The sequence below is a fragment of the Littorina saxatilis genome, linkage group LG13 (genome assembly GCF_037325665.1).
Source record: "Littorina saxatilis isolate snail1 linkage group LG13, US_GU_Lsax_2.0, whole genome shotgun sequence".
NCBI lineage: Eukaryota > Metazoa > Mollusca > Gastropoda > Littorinimorpha > Littorinidae > Littorina > Littorina saxatilis.
In genome coordinates this window covers 18091779-18111502 of record NC_090257.1, presented here as the reverse complement: position 1 = coordinate 18111502, position 19724 = coordinate 18091779, and the positions used below count along the sequence as shown (strand labels likewise).

The window sequence follows — 19724 nt, the reverse complement described above, 5'->3', positions numbered from 1 at the left end:
CTTCTATTAACTAATGAGACATAAACACTTATCCTACATACGTGAGAGAGACACCCGTGAAATAATAATCGTTCAAATCACACGTGTGTTTATCATGTAAATGAGGTCATGTCAAGCAAGTCTGGCAGGGACCTGTTTTTCCACTGCTTATGATGCCAAAGTCACCGAGACAAACGTCATTATAGAAACAAAAATTGCGCTCGCTAATTACCCTCGATGAATCTTTAGAACTAACACGTCACACCACACTTTCAGAGTGACGTTTCTTTGCTTTGACGTAATAGATTGCACGAGGCTTTAGAAGAGATCGAGGTTCCAAAACAAGCGTCTTCAATTTAGCTGCCTCGACTGCAAGACATTTTCAGTAAAATGCACGTAAGTACAGTATGTAGGATAAACAGAATACTACATGGCTTGCTGTGTCGTACCAGATTTACACTCGTTGTTTTTTCAAATAGTGAACAGCTCGCTTTCGCTCGCAGTTCAATATTTAAAAAAACAACTCGTGTAAATCTGGTACGACACAGCAAGCCATGTAGTATTCTCTATATATTAACCAAAGGCATATAAATACCTATCAACTAAAGCATTCAGCATAAAACTTACTCCATGGAGTTGCCTCCCTTCACCTCACTACAAACACTTTCACCAACACAAGCAGGACAACTCTTGCAGGGAGAACGTTGACCAGCAATTCTCACTACATGACCGAGCAGTCAGGGAGAAAGCAGGGTGCTGGTTCTTGTCATGCCTGCATCAGGTCACCGGACAGCACAAACACACACAGCTTGGGTGTAAAACCTTTACCTTCTAACTACCATTGTGTGCATGCCCGTCAACCCTGCAGTGAAAACGACCTTCACACCGACTCACATCAGCAGCTTCAACTATACCAAATGCAAGCACTGCTTCCTCCAATTGGCTGTAAGTTGTAACAAGCACAAGCTCTACTTTCAACCACGGCTCCTACAGTGAATGTGAAAGGGAACCTCTCTGTCCAACGTGACTCTTACATTACTCATTCACTACACCACCAGGGATGCCCTTTTGCATAGGCAGTCAGCCAATCGCTGAAAGGTATTTTAAGTCACCGATAAATTGGCCGTAATTTTTGCAGAACTTGTTGACAGTGGGGGAAAAGTGATGTCAAGGAAAGCCTAAAACCTTATACAATTACAAAACCTGTTTTGGCCATTTCACCAAATTTGGTGAAGAAAATCAATCTTTGCATCACTCAACCCCAGAGGTAGCCAGAGAACTGGTGTCTTCAGTCAACTGACACCTGGGTCACTCAATCCCTACGCAGGTACCCAGAGAACTGCTGTCTTCAGTCAACTGACACCTGGGTCACTCAACCCCTACACAGGTACCCAGAGAACTGCTGTCTTCGGTCAACTGACACCTGGGTCACTCAACACCCACACAGGTACCCAGAGAACTGCTGTCTTCGGTCAACTGACACCTGGGTCACTCAGCCCCTACACCTGTACCCAGAGAACTGCTGTCTTCAGTCAACGCACACCTGGGTCACTACTGACAAAACCCAACCTGTTCAGGTAAGTAAGAGAACTTTAGGATCAGTACTCACATCACAACTAACACACACAGCATGCAGGTGGGAAGGTGTGTGAAAAACATTGTAGCACCAAATTATACGCTGCAAGGGAAACGTGAACAACTTTTACACCATGTGTGTAAAACCTAGCAGCACCAAATCATACGCTGCACAGGAAACGTGAACAACATTCACACCTACCAACTCCACACCTACCAACTTCCTACACACAGCCATGCAGCGTGGCGGCAAACAGGCGGCAAGCAGGAAGGCATGCACAAACCTGGAAAGAGAGAGCTCACCAATCATACGCTGCATGGGAAACTGTTTAGCACCTTGCTCGAGAGGCGACGAGGAAGACGGGGGAAGGGCAGGCAGCGGCCTTGACCCCTGGCGACCTTGGTTCTGTACGATGTGTGACACGGCGGTGGCGGGCTGGGGAGGGTGGTGGGGGTGGAAGGGCTGGGGAGGGGGAGGGTGGGCGTAGGGGGGGTTGTGAGAGGACAGGGGGCGGGGCTGGGGGTGGTGAGACTGTTGTTGTTGTTGTTGCCGTGACGACTGTTGGCGCTTGGATTCCCGCTCCTGGATCTGCTGGAAGTTGCGCTTGAGGGTGCTCTCCCCTGGAATCTGCAGGATGGAGCTGAAAGCACACAGAACACAAGTGTCACCATGGCAACAAGACTACAGGATGGCAGACACAGAACAGTCCTCACTCAGTCATGGCAACACCACCACAGTCATTTTGGTGGCATAGCAACACCAACACTTGTCATAGTCGGCAACAAGACAACAAGATGGCAGAGAGAGAACAGTCCTTACACAGTCATAGCAACAAGACAGGAGGATAGCATACAGAAAAAAGTCCTGAAATGGTCATGAGAACAAGAGCGTAAAAGTGATAACGTCATGAATACAAGAAAACTAAAGGTCCCAGGTTACCTGGGTTCCCCCGGCATGGTGCTCTCGTCCTCCTCTTCGTTGTCGCTGCCCTCATACTCGTACTCCGTCTCGTGGTCCTCGCCTAAAACACACAAAGCACTTTATCACCTGTCAGTTGACAATTCATACAGCGGTCCTCGCCTGTAACCAGCCAGTACAACATGTGAGCAACACAATACTAGTCATGCACCATTACTTTATCATGTCAGCATTTCTGTATTTCGTTTATGATGGTAGCTTGACTTTATTCTGTGCTGTGTGGAAACCATGACAGCAAACTAACATGCAGAATCTGTGAGGTGGATGCATTTCTTGTTTAGATGTTCTCTCTTTCCCACAATCCACATTACTCTTTATCTTGCTTTTTCTGCGTCAGTCTGCGTGACTTTCTCTTTCTTGTGTTGTGTCAGTTGGTGGGATGTTTGACCGTTTCATGGTTCTCCTTACTGTGTTCTTCTTATGTCTGTTACTGTACTGAGTGAATGCGATCAACATTCTGACCTTGCCCCGTTTTGTGTCTGTCTGTCCATGCAATTATGTCTTGTCTGAGCACTACACTATACCTATCTTGACTGCTCCCCCCCACTTGTGTGGCTGTTAATGTTGACTTTGCTTGTGGCGATCAATCTATTCTCCTGACTTCTTGTCCCTTTGTTCTGTCCCTGTGACCTATGCCTGTTCGGAATTTTCCTGTTTCCTTTGTGTCTGTACATGCCATTTGACCTTTTCTGTTTTTCTTGTGCCTGTCGATGTCATTTTACCTGTTCTGTTTGTCTTGTGCCTGTCCATGTCATTTTACCTGTTCTGTTTTTCTTGTGCCTGTCAAAATCATTTTACCTTTTCTTTTTTTCTAGTGCCTGTCGATGTCGTTTTACCTTTTCTGTTTTTCTTGTGTCTGTCAATGTCATTTTACCTGTTCTGTTTGTCTTGTGCCTGTCAATGTCATTTTACCTGTTCTGTTTGTCTTGTGCCTGTCGATGTCGTTTTACCTGTTCTGTTTGTCTTGTGCCTGTCAATGTCATTTTACCTGTTCTGTTTGTCTTGTGCCTGTCAATGTCATTTTACCTGTTCTGTTTTTCTTGTGCCTGTCAATGTCATTTTACCTGTTCTGTTTTTCTTGTGCCTGTCAATGTCATTTTACCTGTTCTGTTTGTCTTGTGCCTGTCAATGTCATTTTACCTGTTCTGTTTGTCTTGTGCCTGTCAATGTCATTTTACCTGTTCTGTTTGTCTTGTGCCTGTCAATGTCCTTTTACCTTTTCTGTTTTTCTTGTGCCTGTCGATGTCATTTTACCTGTTCTGTTTGTCTTGTGCCTGTCCATGTCATTTTACCTGTTCTGTTTTTCTTGTGCCTGTCAATGTCATTTTACCTGTTCTGTTTGTCTTGTGCCTGTCGATGTCGTTTTACCTGTTCTGTTTGTCTTGTGCCTGTCAATGTCGTTTTACCTTTTCTGTTTGTCTTGTGCCTGTCAATGTCGTTTTACCTGTTCTGTTTGTCTTGTGCCTGTCAATGTCATTTTACCTGTTCTGTTTGTCTTGTGCCTGTCAATGTCATTTTACCTGTTCTGTTTGTCTTGTGCCTGTCAATGTCATTTTACCTGTTCTGTTTGTCTTGTGCCTGTCGATGTCGTTTTACCTGTTCTGTTTGTCTTGTGCCTGTCAATGTCATTTTACCTGTTCTGTTTGTCTTGTGCCTGTCGATGTCGTTTTACCTTTTCTGTTTTTCTTGTGTCTGTCGATGTGGTCCTTGAGCTGGATGCGTGTCTGTCGCTCGGTGGGCTGGTCGCGGATGAACGGGTGTTTCAGCAGCTGTTCGGTGTTGGGGCGCGCTGTGTAGTCCTTGATCAGACACGACTCGACAAAGTTGTGCAGCTTGCTCGACCTGAAACCACCACAACACAACACAATCATGCTATTGACAATTGCATCAGTAGGAATAGCATAGCACAAAAAATCGTAAGCTAGTTTAATACAACATGTTCTGGGTAGATACCTGATTTAACTTTCTTCTCGTATGTAAAAGTTGCAAGGTTTTGGCTATTTTTTTTCTCTCCATTTTTGATTGGTCCCTACCGCTTTTGAGGGTACACTTATTACAGCGGCGGTCCCATGATTTCTGTAAAAGAAATCTTTAATCCGAAAGGTGATCCAGATAGTCAAATGGTTGGCCTTGAATGGCATAGAAAGTTGGAATGAAATGACACAAGAATTAATGCTTTAATTTGAGTGCGAAATTTGTCGCAATAATTTGTTTGCTAAGTTGAGAGAGAGAGAGAGAGAGAGAGAGAGAGAGAGAGAGAGAGAGAGAGAGAGAGAGAGAGAGAGAGAGAGAGAGAGAGAGAGAGAGAGAGAGAGAGAGACAGAGAGACAGAGAGACAGAGAAGTGGGGAGAGAGAGAAGTGGGGAGAAGGAGAGAGTGGGGAGGAGAGAGAGTGGGGGAGGAGAGAGAGTGGGGAAGGAGAGAGATGAGAGAGGAAAGAGAGTGGGGAAGGAGAGAGATGAGAGAGAGTGGGAGATGAGAGAGAGTGGGGGAGGAGAGAGAGTGGGGAAGGAGAGAGATGAGAGAGTGGGGGAGGAGAGAGAGTGGGGAAGGAGAGAGATGAGAGAGAGTGGGGGAGGAGAGAGAGTGGGGGAGGAGAGTGGGGGAGGAGAGAGAGTGGGGGAGGAGAGAGAGTGGGGGAGGAGAGAGAGTGGGGAAGGAGAGAGATGAGAGAGAGTGGGGGAGGAGAGAGAGTGGGGAAGGAGAGAGATAAGAGAGAGTGGGAGAGGAGAGAGAGAGTGGGGAAGGAGAGAGATGAGAGAGAGTGGGGGAGGAGAGAGAGTGGCCGGGGAGAAGGAGAGAGATAAGAAAGGGAGAAAGAGAGAGAGAGTGGGAGAGGAGAGAGAGTGGGGAAGGAGAGAGATGAGAGAGAGTGGGAGATGAGAGAGAGTGGGGGAGGAGAGAGAGTGGGGAAGGAGAGAGATGAGAGAGAGTGGGAGATGAGAGAGAGTGGGGGAGGAGAGAGAGTGGGGGAGGAGAGAGAGTGGGGAAGGAGAGAGAGTGGGGAAGGAGAGAGAGTGGGGAAGGAGAGAGATGAGAGAGAGTGGGGGAGGAGAGAGAGTGGGGAAGGAGAGAGATGAGAGAGAGTGGGAGAGGAGAGAGAGTGGGGAAGGAGAGAGATGAGAGAGAGTGGGGGAGGAGAGAGAGAGTGGCCGGGGAGAAGGAGAGAGATAAGAAAGGGAGAAAGAGAGAGAGAGTGGGAGAGGAGAGAGAGTGGGGAAGGAGAGAGATAAGAGAGAGTGGGGAAGGAGAGAGATAAGAGAGAGTGGGGGAGGAGAGAGAGAGTGGCCGGGGAGAAGGAGAGAGATAAGAAAGGGAGAAAGAGAGAGAGAGTGGGGGAGAAGGAGAGAGATAAAAAACGAGACAGAGAGCAAGAAAGCGAGACATATGATAGAGAAAAGAAAAAAAGACAGAGACAGAAGGGTCATGTAAACGTTGTCTCGACTGCATGCAAAAAAGAAGATAACCAAATGTTTCCCTTGCTTGTGTTTATGTCCATGCACAAGAAGAAAATGAAGTGCTCACCACTTTGTTGGGTTTTTCAGTCTGGGTGGTGGGTTCCTGGGGATGAGGAAGAGAGCTCTCATGGGGTGCATATCACACAGCGCTGAAACACAAAAAAGACAATGGGATAAGGGTTATTCTCTGGAGCTGTGTAACATTTTGTGACATGCATTTTCAGTCCTTTAAATCGTTATAACGTACATTAAATGGCAACTAGAATGTATTCTTTTTACTTTTTTCATTAATACTCCAGACAGACAGACAGACAGACAGACAGACAGACAGACAGACAGACAGACAGACACACACACACACTCAGCACCAGTGTCAATGCTACTCACGTGGCTTTCCTTCCGCCATTTCTATCGCAGTGATGCCCAGAGACCACAAGTCACTCTGAAAGTCAAACACAGCACAACGTGAATAAAAAGCATCAGGCATATCCTTGTAAAAAATATGTTTGCATTTTATTTATACTGAAAAATACAAACTGTGCGCCTGTGAAGAGTTCCTGTTTTTAACATTATGAGCTTGTGGTCACATCAATCTACAAACCAAATAGTTCTGTAAATTTACACATGTTTCTTTTAATCCCGTACCTTCTGAGTTAAATTCCCCAAAAGCTGGGTTCTACAACCCAACGCACTCAGAAGCTTGGCACTTCTAAAGTCAGAAAGAATGAATTAATCTGTTTCTTGACCGTTACTCAGCATTCTTTGTTCTACTTCATGACATTATACCACATATTTTGTAAACAAAAAAGAAACAAAAGTGAATGTCACTTTGCTGTCCTGCTCTCTGTGTCTAGCAAACACACACCCACGAAAAAAAGGAAGGGACAAGACACGTGGAATAGCTCACCCTGTTGTCGTAGGTAGCGTCAGGGTTTTCATCACAGGCGATCACTTCAGGGGCCATCCTGCAAGCAACATCAATACAGTCAGTACACTTACAATGCTCAGTCAGGTGCATCAAATATGTTCCCAAACCATACGGAATACAGATAAAACAAAATTAATACAGAGCCAGACCTGTTTACCCCCATTAGTGTTTTGGAGTAATGCTCAGCCCCAAAAATAGTAATCCTGGCACAAAAATAGTAATCATCCAGCATTTGTCGCCAATTACAACGCACATGACAACTGTGTCTGCGAAACGCAATCATGCACATATATCCATCATTCACAAACAAAACACATCAGTTTTTGTAGTCATCATAATTTCAAAGAAGATCACATCAAAAGCACATGCATCACTGATTCTTTTTCTTTTGCTCGTAGTAGGCCTTTTTCAGTGTGTCAAGCGCTTCTCTACTGTACTTGCGCTTGCCGAATGAGTGAGGGCGAGACTTCACCACTAAAAGGCTCTCCAGCGTCTCATCAGACAGACATGATCTCTGGTCAGTCCTGTGCTTTTTCACCCCATTTTGCCATTGAAAAAAACCCAATGCCAAACATGTGAATTAATAAAAAATAAAACAAGAAGAGCAAACGCTCGATCGAGTCACTTTCGCAGTTCTGAATATTATATGAGGCATCAGATGGACAGGAAGAAATTGCTATTCACAACACAATGAGTCACGTTCACATAAAATTTGAGCCCGGTCACTTTTATAGTTTCCGAGAAAAGCCCAACGTTAAGTTGTGTGTTGCCGAACAGAAAAGGCTAGTTATCTCCCTTGTTTTTCTGATAACGTTCGTAAAAGGCTACAGATGTAAATACTTTGATGTAAAGAATAATCCTACAAAGTTTCAATCACATCCGATGAACTTTGTCAAAGATATAAAATGTCTAATTTTTCCTTTGACGCTGACCTGTGACCTTGAAAAAGGTCAAAGGTCAACGAAACCATCGTTAAAGTGTAGAGGTCATTGGAGGTCACGACTAAACAAAATATGAGCCCGATCGCTTTGATAGTTTCCGAGAAAAGTCCAACGTTAAGGTGGTGTCTATGGACGGCCGGCCGGACAGACTAACACTGACCGATTACATAGAGTCACTTTTTCTCAAGTGACTCAAAAAGTGTTAAACTTTTTTTTAATTAATGAAAATCGTAGTCTTGACACGGATAGAGGAATGGCATATTTTTTGCAGAAAATCGTAATAAATTACGCTAAAATCGTAAGGGTAAACAGGTTTGCAGAGCTCTCACTTTCTGTTAAGCTTACAAGAAAAAAATACGCGCGATATAAGCCTCATATTGATTGATTAACAAGAAGAAAGAAAAAAATGTCCAGGCAAGAGTTGGGATCATGACTTTTGCAAGTGAGTGTAATGAACAAAGCACAGCTGTACATGGGAGGTCTGCTAGAGCTCCTTTAGTCTTTACACAAAGCCAGAGTTAGCAGTCAATCAATCAATCAATCAATATGAGGCTTATATCACGCGTATTCCGTGGGTACAGTTCTAAGCGCAGGGATTTTTATTTTTATTTTTTTATTTATTTTTTTATGCAATTTATATCGCATCTATATAAAGGGAGTACAGCAGACAAGTCAAAGAAAGGCATGGTCAAGCTGTCACACTGACCAGTACGGCGTGCCGATGAAGGTGTTGCGACGTCCGATCGTCTTGTCCAGCTGGGCGCTGACACCAAAGTCCACTGCACAGAAAGCAAGAAATCAAGTCAACATCTTAGTCAACCAGTGTGTGATAGAGGGAGAGAGACAGAGACAGACAGACAGAGCGAGATAACATGCTGTAACTAGAAGATTGCTTAGTGTGGATGGATTAAATCGTTCTGGCAATGGTGGTGAGAGAGAGAGAGAGAGAGAGAGAGAGAGAGAGAGAGAGAGAGAGAGAGAGAGAGAGAGAGAGAGAGAGAGAGAGAGAGAGAGAGAAAGAGCACCGGTGGAAAGAGAGACAGACAGGGAGAGAGAGAGAGAGAGACAGACAGACAGAGAGACAGACAGACAGACAGACAGAGAGACAGGCATAGAGAGAGAGAGAGAGAGAGAGAGAGAGAGAGAGAGAGAGAGAGAGAGAGAGAGAGAGAGAGAGAGAGAGAGAGAGTGTGTGTACATGTAGATCGACATGCATGTGTTCTCCTGAAATCCCCTTTGGCACTGGTGAACTTGAAGACTTGGCCAGACACTGGGGGAGATGTGAATGTTCAGCAGACGAATGTCAGAACAGGTTGCTAGGCTACACTATCACATTACTGTTATCTCTGAATGAGGGAATGACATACACCTGTATGCTCAAAATTTTAACATACCTATTAAGTCTCAGTGAACTGAGGGCAATTAAATCGTCGATTTATTCCTTGACTGCAGGAGCACAGAAGTTTGTTCTTTTACTGATTCATCTTCTAAGATGGCATAGTGGGCAGTGTGAGACATGACTTTGAACCCTCACCTAGCTTGACCTCTGCGTTGTCTGTCAGCAGCACGTTCTGTCCCTTGATGTCTCGGTGGATCACACGGCTGTTGTGCAGGTGGGCCAGACCCTGAACACACACACGCACACACATACATTATGGCCTCAGTAACACACACACAAACATACACACACACAAAATCACATGCAGACAGACACGCACACACACACAGCTCATGTAATAATCATGACAAGTTCAAATGTAAACAAAGATGCTTACAATTAGGTCCCTTAGGCCAAAAAAAAAAAATTGTCTGTTTCTGGTAACATGGCTAAAAAAAATAGGGTCGGTAGGTCGGGATTTTTTTTTTTTTTTTTTTAATTTTTTTTTTACCCCAAATGTAGACCAATAAAACTAACTTTAAAAATCGCGCAAAGAGACTGGATTCACTATACATAGAGACAAGACACTCAACACATTTACAAATCGTCAGCGGACTTTCGTTTTCACACGTTTTTGTTGTTCATTTTCTCACCCTGTCCTTTACCACCAAAAACAAAACAAAACATTTTTGAGTTTGGAAAAAAAAAGTTTAGGGTCGGCGCCGAAATTTAGGGTCGGTCGGGTGACCAGAAACAGACAATTTTTTTTTTTTGGCCTTAGGTCCACACACACCTTATATATAAGACTGAGAGTTTTCAGTCCTCTCCTAGATTAAAAATACACAGACACAAACAATGGAACATCCCACCCCCCCCCCCCCCTCCCCACTCTTTACCCCAATTTCTGAGGCCCACATGAATGTGTACTCAACCACACGATTTCAGGGCATGCCTAAACAATCTCCTCCTCTTACAATAATTATACATGTTCTTTGTGCCTCTTTTGATAGTTCTTGTTCTTGTAATTCTATTTCAGTGTGTATTTCATAATCGTTGACAGGCAGGTTCGACGTGTCGAAGGCAATTTTTAGTTTTAATGTATTCCTTTTAAATGAACAATAACGTGTTGTTATTGTTATCATTGTTAACCCACACCCCATTCCTCCACTGACTGTTGCAAACACTGACACTGACTATTGCTCTACCCACCCACATCACTTCATAGTACATGTAGGCCATCTTTTCCCTTTCTTAGCATGGAACAACACATTTTTGTTGTCAAGTGAAAGCTGTTGATACTAATGCAGAGATGTTCTATGGTCTTTTAGATCCCAGCTCTGAGGAATTTTTGTAGGGTGCACACACACACAATATCTCTTCTCACATGCAGAATCTGACATCACACATAGGCAATCCATTCCTCTTTCAGGGAGTTGCCTTCGGTGCTCAACCTCCCCCCCCCCCCCCCCCCCCCCCCCTTCTCTGTCTCTCTACTCACGCGCAGGATCTCACGGCACACATAGGCGATCCATTCCTCTTTCAGCGAGTTGCCTTTGGTAGCTGCCAGCAGAAACATTCAGGTTATTACAACATCAGAGAAGAGGTCACAACTGTTCAAAGTGCTATTACATTCAATTTATTAGTTCTACAATAAAGAGATACCATTACTATATGAACTGTTCAGTGCTATTACATTCCCTTTCTTCACTTCTATACAGAGATACCATTACTGTACTTGTTGAAAGCTACACCTGTACTACAATGAGTAACAACAGAAGCATTGCATGTTGAGAGCTGGAATCAGAAGTAGTACTGCAACAAACGGTCCCATCACTATCATGGGTACACGGTCCTGCTCTCACAACCCTTGCAACATTTCAAGTGTCTGGGTGTAATTGATACAAAATGCACCTGTGTGTAAAATGACGGAATAAAATCTAGAGACTGGACTCACCTTTCACTAGGTCTGTGATGGAGCCGGCCCCACAGAACTCCATCACCAGCTGAATCAAACACACAATGCCTGTCGTCATTTTCTGTCAACATTGTAAGTTTTTGTACCACACACACATGCGCGCACACACACACTGCTTGTAGTCATTGTAACACACACACACACACTGATTAAACTGGTATTCATTGTAAGTTTTTTTGTAACACACACACGTGCGCGCACACACACACTGTTTGTAGTCATTGTAACACACACACGCACACTGATTAAACTGGTAGTCATTGTAAGTTTTTTGTAACACACACGCGCGCATACACACACTGCTTGTAGTCCTGGTAACACACACACGTGCGTGGAAGATCTCTTACCCAAAGCTGATCATCTTTGCCGGGCGGACCTTTCTTGATGAAGGCCCCATAGTACGTGGCTATGTTTCTGTGATGAGAGAACTGAAAACAAAACAAGTTTCAAAGATTTAGCTTTAAAATGGTTAAATAAAATGATATTGTTTTGTTATCCTCCAAACTTAACCCCATTTAACCAGAACCCTTGAAACTTGAGACAACTCAACCATATTTCATGCATAGATGCCATCAAAGCATGGGAGTATGTGAACTTTAAAAGCTCTTGTTCCACACAAATTCAAGAAAATTGATTATTTTCCTTTAAGCTTTCTATGACCCGAACTCAACACCGCTGTGACCATGAAAATGATGGAGGGTCAATCAAACTTGGGTCGCCTCGAGACGTCATCACAATCTAGGAGTGTGTAAAGTTTCAAAGCTCTAGCTTCAAAAAGATCTGAGTAAACCTCAACGTTCATTCTTTTGTTCATGGAGTCCCTAACAAACACTGATCATTACACTGACCCCCTGATTACTCAGGTGAGTCAACAAAAATGGCTGATACAGGTACAGGTAGAAATAAGTGCAGCAGCCTTCAGATCACACACTGACTGCATGTTCTGTCACCCCCACCATTTCTTTTTTTAAAACTTGATAGCCGTTATGTGTAACAACATTCAAATGTCTTTCACTTGATATTGTGTGTAACAACATTCATGTGTCTTTCACTTGATAGCCATTGTGTGCACCAACATGCATGTGTCTTTCACTTGATATTGTGTGTAACAACATTCATGTGTCTTTTACTTGATAGCCATTGTGAGTAACAACATTCAACTGTCTTTTTTACTTGACATCCATTGTGTGTGACAACATTTTAATGTCTTATCTAATGGATATCCATGGTTAGTAACAACATTCAAGTGTCGCTTTTACTCGACATCCATTGTGTGTGACAACATTTCAAGTGTCTAATTCAATGGATATCCATGGTTTGTAACAACATTCAAGTGTCTGTTTCAAACTCACCCTCTTCAGCACATTGATCTCAAGCTTGATTTCTTCCTCCTCCTCCTGAAAATGGGAATGGGAAAAAACAAAATGACTCACAGGCAGGCGTTAGTCTTCATTATGGCCATATCAAGTTTCCGATCAAAATTGTTGATGCTGATCAAAGGTACTATTCATGTTGATGATTTGAGGATATATAAATATATACATCATTACATGCACTATTCATACAGATGAGGTCAGGACATATCGACGTTGTCATGGAATTTTGGCGTAACTCGTTTTAGACAGCTTTTCAGAAGAAGGCCAAAACTGATTATTCTTATTATGAAATTTTATTGATATTTGTACCTGGTATGGATAGAAAAGTAAAAGAATGTTTAATCATGTATTGAGGTCTAACGAATGACTTATCACAACGTGCGCGGTCGTCCTTGGCGGTCAAGAAAGCCGCGGGCGCCGCCGCGATCATTGCGCAGACGACACTTCTAGACCGCCAATATTTTTTGTGCGCATCACGTGCTCCACATAAATCGGCCGGAAAGGAAGCAATTGGGAAACCTGGATTGTCAATCATATACAATCTACGAGAATATTTTTCATGGAAAATGATTTACTTAGTCTAAAACACAAAAACAACAAAATTGCCAAGAATCGAGTTAAATCAAAATCATACTGATGAGTTCAGGACATAATTATGTACTATTCATGCTGATGACGTCAGGACATGATATGTACTACTAGAGGAATACCCGGCTTCGCCGGGTGGATCGCGAGACAGAGTAGCGGTTCGCCGGCTTTGAGCCCGTGTTGAAAATTTTCATCCACCAGTTTGTGCCCGGGGTCCACCTGAATATGCCCACCAAATTTGATGCAGAATATTTACGATATTTACGATATCACAAACAGAACTCTACAATCCACAGGTGTTGCCTTGCGAGCTATAAATAGCTCACAACTTCTAAGGCGAACAACTCTGCAGAGTCTGCTGTGAAGGGCGACGGTAGTCTCCCTGTCACACCCGCCCCCGTTTGAATGAACTTTGTCCCAAAAGTTCCGAACCATGGACCCGCCAAGCTTAGGTCCCTCCCAGATTCGTGGAATGGGAACAGCACGAAAATGATTCAGTGGCCATAATGCCATTCCTGAACATATCATGTCGAGTCCCATCCCTGTCGACGACGCCGAATGTAACCGAGTGCCGAAACACCACAATCACCTTTGGAGGCGAAGTCCACTCAAACAGGATTGAGAAATTTAGAGCTTATCTCTAAGCCCTTTCAAAACTGTTATGGCTTCTCAAAGGAAGGCCAGAACATACTGACACACCAAAGCCGCCAGACCACATCACAAACAGAACTCTACAATCCACAGGTGTTGCCCACACACACACACACAGAGAAGCCGTATATATATATATCTATTCTATTAATATATAGAGATAGATGACAGTGTATTTTTTGCGTGGCTATAAATTGATTCGACCTTTGGACTTTTACAGTGAGGACAACTTACGGGTGCAAGGAAAGCGTTCTGGACAGTGCAGTGACCTTCTAACAAGAAGGGCAAAGCCCATACGACTCACATGCTTGACCTTGACATGACCTTGACCTTCAGGGTCAAGGTCAAATAACTAAACCTAGCAATGACATCATTCACTAAGAACTGCTTTACACATTTTCCCTACCAAAATACATGTGACCTTGACCCAAGGTCAAGGTCATCCAAGGTCATGCAACACAAAGCTGTTAATTCAAGACATAGGAAGTACAATGGTGCTTATTGGCTCTTTCTACCATGAGATATGGTCACTTTTAGTGGTTCACTACCTTATTTTGGTCACATTTCATAAGGGTCAAAGTGACCTTGACCATATGTGACCAAATGTGTCTCATGATGAAAGCATAACATGTGCCCCACATAATTTTTAAGTTTGAAACAGTTATCTTCCATAGTTCAGGGTCAAGGTCACTTCAAAATATGTATACAATCCAACTTTGAAGAGCTCCTGTGACCTTGACCTTGAAGCAAGGTAAACCAAACTGGTATCAAAAGATGGGGCTTACTTTGCCCTATATATCATATATAGGTGAGGTATTCAATCTCAAAAACTTCAGAGAAAATGTGAAAAATGTGAAAAATAGCTGTTTTTTAGACAACATTTATGGCCCCTGCGACCTTGACCTTGAAGCAAGGTCAAGATGCTATGTATGTTTTTTGGGGCCTTGTCATCATACACCATCTTGCCAAATTTGGTACTGATAGACTGAATAGTGTCCAAGAAATATCCAACGTTAAAGTTTTCCGGACGGCCGGCCGGCCGGACGACTCGGGTGAGTACATAGACTCACTTTTGCTTCGCATGTGAGTCAAAAATAGTAACGGGAATATCTGGCTTCGCCGGGATGAAAGCGTTGTGGACAGTGACCTTCTAAAAATAGTAACGGAAATATGGATTGACGCCACACGGAGGAAGGGAGATAAACGCAAAACACTGGAGAAGATAAGGCATAAAAAAAAATAGGTGTGGTTATGGTAACCCGACCTACCCTATTTTTAGGGGCCGACCCTATAACTTTTTATTACATTTGTATTGTAAAAAAAAAATTTAAAAAAAACCAGTGCAGAAAAAGCAATGAAAGCGAAAGCGCTCGAGTCGCACACTTATTTCCCTGTCAAGTAGGTTTAATTTGTACACATTAGAAAAAAAGTTAACCCAAAAAAAAGTGATTGCCTTCCTTCCTACCCTATTGTTTTTGGCTATGTTACCTTAACCACACCTATTTTTTTTTGGCCTAAGGAAGAGTTACTGGGAATGGATCTGGGAAGATGAACAGAAAAACCAAAATCGGTTCAGCGCTGCGAGCACGTGTTGAAAATTCTCATCAACCAGGTTGTGTCCGGGGCGTACCTGAATATGCCCAACAAATTTGAAGCAGATCCATCGAGAACTTTGGCCGTGCATCGCGAAGACACAGATAGACAGACAGACAGACACAAGTTGTAATACTCATAAATAAATCTCTGTATATCATATATGTGAAGCAACTTCCCTGTGATGATACACCAACGTAACTTTCTCATGCATTGATCATTTGTCAACCTCTTTGTGCGTGTGCAAGTGTGCACATGTGTACCCTGTGAACAATTTGTGTTGAATGGAGCAGTATTGGCATTAACCGGTAATTAACGGTATTTTACTGGTTGAAATGAGAAAATACCGGAACAAAATTGGCTGCCGGTATGACCTACCGGTTTATTTTTAGAAAGTCTCTACAATCTTTTTCACTGGTCAAACAACAAAACCAATACTCTGAGTTGGACTCTTACTGGTTCCTACGTTTTTTTTCTGCACTGTTTGCATCATAAAAATTGGCGTACCGGTTTGAAAAAATACTAGCGCCATCACTGATGAAGATAAGTATTACTGCATTGTACAGACATATATGCATAAAGGGATAACAACACAACATGATGATGAAAACCAGGATACCGGGAATGCTGGACAAGCGGCCCGAGGTTTTTCCACATATTCTGTGTGATGTTTACCTTCTATATATATGATGTGAATATCAGGACATCCTTCAGGAAACAATGACTTAACTTTTGAATTCCTATTCAGACCTATTCTGTGTGATGTTTACCTTCTATATATATATATATGATGTGAATATCAGGACATCCTTCAGGAAACAATGACTTAACTTTTGAATTCCTATTCAGACCTTATTTCCTCCTCTTATTGAGCGACAGGATGAGTGTGTATGTGTGACTGTGTGTGCGCGTGAGGTGTGTGTACAAGAGGTGTTAGTGTATGAGTGTGTGTGTGTCTCTCTGTGTGAGTGCGTGTGTGAGTGTGCGTGTGAAAGTGAGGTGTGTGTGACAACTGACTTACCTCAGTGACATTCATGACCTTGATGGCGGCCAGCTGCCCTGTCTTGGTGTGGCGGCCCTGCACACAGTAACAACCACACTTGACCGACATGTATGTAACACAGAGAGAGGATGATCATGGAACTTTATTTTACAAGGATAGAGGTTTAAGGCTACGCCTTTTCTTACAACCTGTTCTGACATCTAAATAATACAAAATTCTAATAACTGACAAACAGAAAAGCAAGCCAGCAAGAATGCAAACAGAACAACAAACAAACAAACAACCTACAAACAAATAGAAAATCAAAAAGCCAATGAGCAAGAAAACTACAAACTGCTGAGAACATAAAAATTATGAAGTTGCCGGCAGTAACACTCATAGTCATAATACTAATAGTAAATTAACACCAAAGTTAACGATAATGCCTACAATGACAATGCTTGTGATAATGATGATGAAGAGGGGGGGGGAGGGGGAGAAAGAGAGACAGAGGGGGGAGAAAGACAGAGGGGAGAGGGAGAGACAAGAAAGACATAGAGAGCAAGAGAGACACAAGAGAGAGGGTAAGGAGAGATAGGGAGGGACTTAGAGAGCAAGAGAGAGAGAGAGTTGGGGGGGGGGGGGGTAGAGACACAGAAAGAAAGAGAGAGAGGCTGTGTGGGACAGAAAGGAGGGTAAGATAGACGACGAGGAATGTGCAAAATGTCACACTGCACTGTGCACCTCACCCCCTCCACAGCAGAGTACACTGCACTCATCCCCACCCCCACCCCCCAGCCCTAATCCTACTGCACTGAGTGCTCCCCCTCCCCCACCCACAGCTGTGTGGACCTTCACACTGAAGTGTAAAGGGCACTTTATCCCTTCTAGCCCACCCCCATCTCCACCCCCAATACAATGACTGCACTCTGGGTCACTCAAACTCTATCATCCAATACAGGGTATTCACTACCCCCCCCCCCTTCCCCCAAATACTCTAACAGTAACACAGCCTCCACAACTGCTCTACCCCCCTCCCCCCCCCCATTTCTAGGTACTCTTAGTCTTAGCTCCCCTTACTTAATTAACCCTCTGGCAGTGGAACCTGTAACATGAAAACAATTGTGCATGCAGTGTCACACACTTTCTGTTCAAGACCCATCACCAATGGCACACCTGCATTCCCACAACATGCCTGGTTGTTACTCAGCCAGCCATGTTACTATAGGTACACTTACTTGCACCAAGCATCTGACAGTGCTTCTGTAGCAAGCAAAAGCTCTTCACCTGTTATTAGTAATATTACCCTCTTGAAAATAACAGGCTCCCTGACTTCTCTCTACTTAATATGCCCTACTTACTCTAGCAATAGCAAGCCTAAATAACAGTGCTTACAATAACTGAATAAGTTACATAAAAATTACAAGTTACAATAGTGAGAGAATGCAGGGAAAGAGAGGGAGGGCCGATGAGAAAAGATGAAGAGAAAGAAAAGTACAATTCGTATAACACAAGTATATTTTAGTAGCTTTTGTGTAAACTGAAAGCTTCTGAACAACAACAAAATCAGAATTTGTAGATGTATAGGACGATCCACAAATGCTTTGACTGTAAGTTGTGGAACTGCCTTATCTATCAACAAGCAAATACATGACATGCAAAGTTGACTGGCAACTGTTGAGAAATAAGAGTTAAGATATATTGTTTATGAATGATAGGGGTGGGAAACCTCAAACAGTCAGTCTCTTCCTCAGATCTATCCTGTCAAACCTTCTCTCACCCCACGCCTCCAATTGTCACAACTCACCCCCCTTCCCTCGAATTGACTGAATGAGTCAGAATTATAATTAAACACCAAGACCAGTGTAACCCCCACAGAACAGCCTTGTGCACAGTGTCAATGTTAAGACACATGCACAGTGTCAGTGTTAAGACACATGCCCAGTGTCATTGTTAAGACACATGTGCACTATCAGTGTCGTGACACATGTGCAGTGTCAGTGTTAAGACACAAGTGCACAATGTCATTGTTAAGACACATGCCGTGTCATTGTTGAGACACATGCACAGTGTCATTGTTGAGACACATGCACAGTGTCATTGTTAAGACATGTATTCAGTGTCATTGTTAAGACACATGTGCAGTGTGTCAGTGTTAAGACATAAGTGCACAATGTCAATTGTCATTGTTAAGACACATGTGCAAAAACTATACATTTGCAAGTGAGTCAGCAAAATAGGAAATTGGTCAAAGTGAACTGGTAGTCACAGAACAGAGCTCTGTGTGTACTGTTAGTTTCAAGATGTGAAGGTACAATGCACTATAACTGTGTAAGCACAGTGGTACCAGCAATGACAGGACACTCTCTCGATCAGCCAACAGTTACAGTGTCCCTACATCGCAAGCGGCCTGTCCAGTGTCATGCCAGGTAAATTTAGTAACAATAATAATAATAAAGCAACAACAAAATGTGTCCTTTCATGGGAGGTGTTGTTTCATCAGAGGGGCTTTACGTAGCAGGTACCACTGTAAGTGTAAGTGTAAGTGAGCAAAGCGAGACACCAATCGAATGATAGTTAATACCCACCTTGTAAACCTGTCCATAGGTGCCATTTCCCACCACCTCGATCAGGTCAAATATTCCAGCTGGGTCCTGTAAACAACACAAGGTAAAAGAAATGAAACATGATTAAACAAGGTCCAGAGCGAGAGCAGAAGAGGAAATGAGAGAGAGAGAGAGAGAGGGCGAAAGAGAGAGAAAGAGAGAGAAAGAGAGAGAGAGAGAGAGAGAGAGAGAGAGGGCGAAAGAGAGAGAGAAGGAGAGAGCTAAAAAGAGAGAGAGAAAGAGAGAGAGGGCAAAAGAGAGAGAGAGAGAGAGAGAAAGAGAGAAAGAAAGAGAGAGAGAGAGAGAGAGAGTGAAAGAGAGAGAGAGGGTGAGAGAGAGAGAGAGAGAGAGAGAGAGAGAGAGAGAGAGAGAGAGAGAGAGAGAGAGAGAGAGAGAGAGAGAGGCAGACACAGACAGAGAGGTCCAGCAAGTGCAAGAGAGAGAGGGTACATTGTCTGTTTCTCCCAGACTGATCCCTGCAAGTGTGCCACGTACATACTCAAATTTTACAAGTTACTCAAATTTTACAAGTCAACAAACTCAAAAACAACATGACCGACACAACATGTAACATAACTAGCTGTACACTGAAGAACGGTATGACAGCATTACTAGCTGTACACTGAAGAATGGTATGACAGTATTACAAGCAGTACACTACAGACATAACATGTCATGTCACATAACAAGCTGTACAGTACACTGAAGAACGGTA

General features: G+C 43.3%; 2 protein-coding genes across 4 annotated transcripts in view; one reads left to right on the top strand and one right to left on the bottom strand.

The window, feature by feature from the left end:
• LOC138983798 (translationally-controlled tumor protein homolog) overlaps positions 1-10394 on the top strand; it is a 140415-nt gene extending 130021 nt beyond the window's left edge. The window contains exon 6 of the mRNA XM_070357129.1: positions 10384-10394. Coding sequence (XP_070213230.1) covers positions 10384-10386 — 3 coding nt within the window. The 3' untranslated portion in view covers positions 10387-10394. The remainder of the gene's footprint in view (positions 1-10383) is intronic.
• The window catches only part of LOC138983786 (mitogen-activated protein kinase kinase kinase kinase 4-like), a 62467-nt gene that overhangs the window by 40634 nt on the left and 2109 nt on the right, over positions 1-19724 (bottom strand). For 2 of the 3 annotated variants that reach the window (XM_070357112.1, XM_070357111.1), the window contains exons 2-15: positions 18992-19057; positions 16443-16499; positions 12566-12610; positions 11561-11641; positions 11193-11241; positions 10737-10798; positions 9395-9485; positions 8567-8639; positions 6899-6956; positions 6379-6433; positions 6059-6140; positions 4206-4375; positions 2495-2576; positions 1858-2195 (exon numbers count right to left, since the gene is read on the bottom strand). In XM_070357112.1, the coding sequence (XP_070213213.1) occupies positions 1858-2195; positions 2495-2576; positions 4206-4375; positions 6059-6140; positions 6379-6433; positions 6899-6956; positions 8567-8639; positions 9395-9485; positions 10737-10798; positions 11193-11241; positions 11561-11641; positions 12566-12610; positions 16443-16499; positions 18992-19057 (1309 nt within the window). The remainder of the gene's footprint in view (positions 1-1857; positions 2196-2494; positions 2577-4205; positions 4376-6058; positions 6141-6378; positions 6434-6898; positions 6957-8566; positions 8640-9394; positions 9486-10736; positions 10799-11192; positions 11242-11560; positions 11642-12565; positions 12611-16442; positions 16500-18991; positions 19058-19724) is intronic. The other variant, XM_070357113.1, reaches the window with a different exon arrangement.